Consider the following 6,201-nt stretch of genomic DNA (forward strand, 5'->3'; position numbering starts at 1 on the left):
TTATTTATTTTTTTGGTTTTCGGCGGACACAACATCTTTGTTTGTATGTGGTGCTGAGGATCAAACCTGGGCCTCACACATGCCAGGCGAGCGCGCTACCACTTGAGCCACATCCCCAGCCCCTCATTTGGTTCTTTAATTTAAAACTTGATAAAGTGCCAGTGAGATGATATTCAGCAGTAATATAAATAATTTTGGAATTCCAATAGTATTTTTTTATTTTAATACTTTTTGGTGCTGGCAGTTGAACCCAGGTCTTTGCACACACTAGGCAAGTGGTCTACCACTGAGCTGCCAGCTCTAATGTTTTTTTCTTTAGGTATGATTATATAATTGTCATTTATTTTCCTACAGGTAATTTTTCTAGTTTCAGTATTTTCGCATCAAAATTAAATGGGAAAAAAAATAAAAAAGTTTAAAACTAAATCACTTGGCCTTTTCTCTTCTTGTCTCCTCCCAGTTCGAAATGCTTGCATCTCTTGATGGCCAGCATCCTCTTGGATCTGCAGTTTGGTTCAACGCATTCAAGTCTTAGCACAATCTTCTTCGTGGTTTTAGCCTTCTTGCGGAAAATTGGCTTTGTCTGCCCACCATATCCACTCTGCTTCCGATCATCGCGCCTCTTTCCTTGGGCGTAAAGGGAATCCTTGCCCTTCTTATACTGGGTCACTTTGTGAGGCTGGTGCTTGCCACACTTTTTACAGAAAGTCCTTCGAGTTTTAGGTACATTGACCATCTTTACAGCAGAGGTGTCCACGTGATGAAAACCAAGCCAAAGCAGCGTATCTCGCCTTCCCTTTCTTACAAGGTCCTTCCCCCCGGTTCTGAGCAATGGAGACTCGTGTTTAAACTGCTACAGTCCAGCTGCTAACTTACCCGGAGATCTCACAGCCGCAGCTCTCGCCTTGCCACGCTTGCGCCTTCTCTTAATAGTTTTATGTTAACAACAGCCATAATTTTAATTAGGAAGCACCATGAACTGAAATTATCAAGTACATGATAATGGTAAATGTTTATCTCCCTTGATTTAAGCTCAAGGTTAGAGAGACCATGTCTTGTTCATCTTTGTAGTTGTTTGTTTCTATTCATGTCTAGAACTATACCCCCAAATATGCATTTATGCATTTAAGGATATTTGAAAAGATTTAGTGATGACCTGGGTGTGGTGTTACATGCCCATAATTCTCAACACTCAGGAGACTGAGGCAGGAGGATTGTACAGTCAAGGACAGTATGGGTACTTTAGCTAGACCTGATCTCAAAATAAAATAAAAAGGACTGGGGATATAGCTCAGTGGTGGGGTGCTTGCCTAGTATGCATGAGGCCCTGGGTTCAATTCCCAGTACTGTCGAATAAAAAGGTTTAGAAATGGACATGTTTATAGTGTTCATAGCAATGAGCAATGCAAAACTTGTTCATGAATAGGAATTTGGTAAAATAAATTATGATGTACTTACATAATAAAACAAAATCATGAAAAATAAAAATAATCGTGTAGATGAATATTTGACTTTCTAGGTCTCATGGTCACTAGTAGATTAGAGAACAGATTTTTTTTTTCTTTTTTGCTGGTGTTGAGTGGTGAGTGAAATAGTTAAAAAATGAACCCTAGGAAACCGCTCCTTGAGGTTTGAATTGAGGATTGCCTGCATCTTATAGTAACAGGAAACCAAACCTGGCAGCATTAACTAGTGCTACCAACATCTAATGATAAAAATTAGTAGCCTAAGCTGAATTGCCAGATTTCTTTGTTGCATTTTGTTCTAAGCAGCAAGGGACTGGGAAATGTACAAGCAGTAGGCAGCTTTTTTAGAAAGAAAGATCCTTGAGTGGTGGTTATGGGGGGAGGGGTATATCTTGGCTTGTCCTGTGGACTCTTACTCCTCAGAGCCTTGTTTCTCCAGGACTGAGTCTTAGGGTTAGGGGACTAGCCACTAGTCCACTTCGCTCCTTGTGTTCCTTTAGATAGTCCAGACAGATGGGTCTTCCTTTTCATTTTTGATGAGTCCTTGTGGGAATGGAACTTATTAATAACAAGTTTTATTACCTAACAGTGTGAACCAGATACTGATGACTAGATGAAGAAGGTTTTGTTCACCTTTTGGGGCCTGTTTTAGTCAGGAGTATAGAATATAGGTTCATAAACTGCCATATGTAGCAAGGTTGCTAAGGGATAAAGTTTGCTCCTTATTCAAAGATGGGGATATTGATGGGAAATAGGAAGGTCAGAGTCAGAGTTTACATCTGAGTTCTAACACCCTGGTATAGTCACTTAGTGCCTCTGCACCCAAGTTAACTAACCTCATTTAAAATAGGAACAAGTATCCTTTATTAAATAAAAATTATAGACCTTGCAACAGCTTTTGCCAGATAAAGCACATAATTGTGGGGCTGGGGATATGTATGTAGCTCAGTTGGTGAAGTGCTTGCCTTGCATGCACAAGGCCCTGGGTTCAACCCCCAGCACCAAAAAAAAAAGCATAATTGCGATGCTAATGTGAATACTTAGCAAGAGTGAAATCTGAGGTCCATGGTGTGGCTGGATAGAGAGGACTTAAGGTGTTAAAAATAAATCTAGATCTTAAAGCTTGACTGTTTCATGTTATATGTTTCTTTTCCCTGTCAGACAGGTGATGCGTAATGCTGTCAGAAAGCATGTGCTGGTGAAGAAATACATTGAGCCCTGCTTGGTCCAATGAGGTTATTAGTGAATTGGGAGAGGCTCAAATCAGCATGCAAACTATTGTGAAATTTTGGTAAGTGGTCAGTGATTTTGATGGTCTTGCCCAATTAGTAGGAATGGGACAAGGAAGGTGGTTTAAATAGGCAGTAGGTAATTACTTGACATTTTCCCATTATGATCTGAAAACATGTTAAGATCAGGATGTACTAGAGAATAAAGAATCTAGCCTATTTTCCCCATTCTCCCATTTTTACAGATAGGAGAATTGGAAATTGCTTGAGATTATATTGGTAGAAAATAGATTTGAATTCAAGTCAAGACTGTTGTCTTTTACTCAGTGCTTCTATTTAGATTCCATCCAAATATAAGGAGGCCATGTGAGACAGAAATTATTTTATTTCACAATAAAAAATTATTGTTGTGTCAATGCTATAATTATTATTATTTTTTTGCAGCACTGGGGATCGAACCCAGGACCTCATACATGCTAGGCAAGCACTCTACCATTGAGCTACATCCCCAGTCCTCACACTAAAGATTTTTGTAATAGCTTCTGAGATTGTACTTACCTGATGATGGAAATTTCCATGGTATAAAATATTGTTATGCATAAAGTTAGTTACTTGGTGCTTGTTAAACATGCAGATTCCTGGGCAGCTAGAAACCTTTTCATTAGTCAAAAGCAAAATAAGGATCTGCCTGTTTCTTGTATTATTTTTAGGTACTGGGGATTGAACCCAGGGGCCCTCTACCAGTGAGCTTCATCCCCAACCCTCCCTTTTTTTTTTTTTTTTTAAACAGTTTTTGTGTCAGTTTTATTAAGGTACAATTAACATACAGTAAGATTTGCCAATTTGTTTTTTTGTGTGTGTGTATGAGGTGCTGGGGATTGAATCCAGTGGCCTTGTGCCTGCGAGGCAAGTACTCTACCAACTGAGCTATATCCCCAGCCCATTTTTAACAATTTTTGCCCATCGCTTTTTTTAAAGAAAAATCTTCAATGTTTTTTTTTAATATATTTATTTTTATTTGTTTATTTTTATGTGGTGCTGAGGATTGAACCCAGGGCCTCACACATGCGAGGCAAGCTCTTTACCACTGAGCTACAACTCCATTCCCATCCCGAGCCCTTTTTCTAATAATTTTTTTTTTTAAATTTTTAAGACAGGTTCTTGCTAAGTTGCCAAGAGTCTTGCGAAGTTGCTCAGATTGGCTTGAAACTTGTAATCCTCCTGCTTCAGCCTCTGGAGTTGCTGGGATTACAAGTGTGTACCACCACACATGGCTCTGCCTGCTCAGCAAATTCACCAGAGTGCCAGGATCAATCACTATTTCTGAGGATATCCTGGTGAGGCAGTTTGGAAACCTTGGTAAGTTGTGAGTAGTTTCGTTGGTAGTAGAGAAGGGAAAGTGGTCATGATGTGGCACTTTCAGCCTTCTTTCAGCAGATAGTTATTAAGTACTTACTAAATGCTAGAAACTGTTCTTGACATTAACAAAGTCACAGAACTTTAATTCTTGTGAGTTTGGACAAAAGGATAAATAACCAATAAATGTGAAATGTGGACTGGGGATATAACTCAGTGGTCAAGCACTTGCCTAGCATGTGTGAGGCCCTGGGTTTAATCTGCAGCTCTGCCCCGACCATCAAAAAAGAGTAAAATATTGAGATTTTTATATTGGATTTTTTCCCATGGTGAAGTGAAAAATTGCATTTAAAATGGTTGAGTTAAACTGTGCAACATCGTGTGTTTTTCTCCCTTCTATTCATTTTCCCTTTTTATACCTGCCACTGTTTCTTAATGCAATGGAGGCTGACCTAGCTGAATGCAGATAATAATATTTATTTATTTATTTATTTTTGTAACTCTTTATTAGGCTGAATTGTGAAGGCATATCTTTGAAAAGTGTTTCAGAGTCCAGCAAATGTTCCATGTGAGTGACCACATAGAAGAAGAGAAGGGGGTTCGCAGTGATTAAGGTAATATAGTGAAAAAGGTAAGTAGGAGATGACTCCTGTCAGGGAGGCTCTTAGAAATGCCATTTTCAAACCACTTAGAAAGCCTGAAACTTTCTCTAAAATGTATTCTCAAAATAGTTTGGGGGGATATATATATTTACTCAGTTTGTGATCACCACTGCTGAGGATCAGAAGAACTGAAATGGTTCCTAAGTAACCAAGATGGCATAAACTCCAGAATTTTGGTGTTGGGGCTCAAACCCAGGGCCTTGTGCATGCTAAGCTCATGTCCTATCCCTGGGTTACACTCCCAGCCCGTGAGCTTCTGGTTTTGTAAGGTTTTATTGGAATGTAGTTATCATTCATTATTGTCTGGTTTTTTTTTTTTTTTTTTTCTACAGCAGGATCTTGTGAGAGAGACTCTATGGTCTGTAGAGCCTGAGGTATTATCATGTGACTCTTTATAGGAAGTTTGCCAACTCCTGGTATAGGTTAAATGTATTATGTCCAAAATCTTCCTTATCCCACTTTCTTTATATGGGGTATGTGTTTACAGCTGATCCTAGGATATATGGAATCAATTTGCTTTTTAATTTCTTTTCAAACTCTCCAAGAAAGTACATTCACAAATTATAAATTTAAGAAATATATAGAAGGAACTATGTTTTATATGCTTCCTTGTAGTTAATTTATTTATTCTATATGGTTCTTGCATTACTTCTTTTTTTTATAACCATTTTAAAATTAGGCCATTCATAAGTATCCAGAAAGTTATAACTTATGATCCCTACTTTAACCTTTTCCTGATTTTAGTATACTTCCCCACTGTGGCTTTTGTGCATATTTCTGCAGATGTTTTGACTTTTCTGGGGAGAAAAGACACCTTAGAACATAATTTTCTGTAGTTCTATATTGGGGAAATATGCAACTTACAGCTTTTTGTGCATTTGATGCCATTTATTGAGCATCTACTAGGAGCCTATGCATACTTTCATAGAATCTGCTCAAACCCAAAGATTTGCATGTTAATCAGTTATCTAGTTATCTATTTTTTTTTTCTTTCCATACCAGAGATTGAACTCAGGGACATTCAATTATTGAGTCACATCCCCACATCCCCATCTCTTTTTATTTTTTGAAACAGGGCCTCACTAAATTGCTAGGATTGGCTTTGAACTTGTGATCCTCCTGCTTCAGCTTCCTGAGCTGCTGGGATTAAAGATGTGTTGGCAAGTTATCTCCATTTCAAGGATGAATCTTTGAAAGCACAAGTGACTTTTCCTAAATCATATTGCTAATTAGTAGTACAAATGGGACTTAAAAGAATAATTTATGTTACTCTTTGGTACTGGGAATTGAATTCAGTGCCTCACACATGCCAGGCAAGCACTCTACTACGGAGCTACATCTCCAGCCCTCCTTATTTGTTTACTTATTGGTTGGTTGGTCTTGGATTTGAACCCAGGGTCTTGTGCATGCTAAGCATATACTCTACCTCTACCCCTTAGCTGCACCCCAGCCCCCATTTTCTTTTCTCTCTCTCTTTTTTTTTTTTTT

At 38.4% G+C, this 6,201-nt stretch overlaps 1 protein-coding gene and 1 long non-coding RNA gene across 2 annotated transcripts in view; one reads left to right on the forward strand and one right to left on the reverse strand.

Annotated features, from left to right (window-relative positions):
- LOC107159301 overlaps nt 1-5,151 on the forward strand; it is a 16,991-nt gene extending 11,840 nt beyond the window's left edge. The window contains exons 2-4 of the long non-coding RNA XR_001505744.2: nt 2,628-2,757; nt 3,849-4,054; nt 4,563-5,151. This is a non-coding gene — a long non-coding RNA (uncharacterized LOC107159301). The remainder of the gene's footprint in view (nt 1-2,627; nt 2,758-3,848; nt 4,055-4,562) is intronic.
- LOC107159300 (60S ribosomal protein L36a-like) lies at nt 315-850 on the reverse strand. The gene has a single exon (XM_015505867.2). It carries the CDS (start codon nt 734-736, stop codon nt 422-424), a length of 315 nt encoding a protein of 104 aa, XP_015361353.1. The 5' UTR covers nt 737-850; the 3' UTR covers nt 315-421.
- Nucleotides 5,152-6,201: the final 1,050 nt, after the last annotated feature.

Source organism: Marmota marmota, unplaced genomic scaffold (genome assembly GCF_001458135.2).
Source record: "Marmota marmota marmota unplaced genomic scaffold, marMar, whole genome shotgun sequence".
NCBI lineage: Eukaryota > Metazoa > Chordata > Mammalia > Rodentia > Sciuridae > Marmota > Marmota marmota.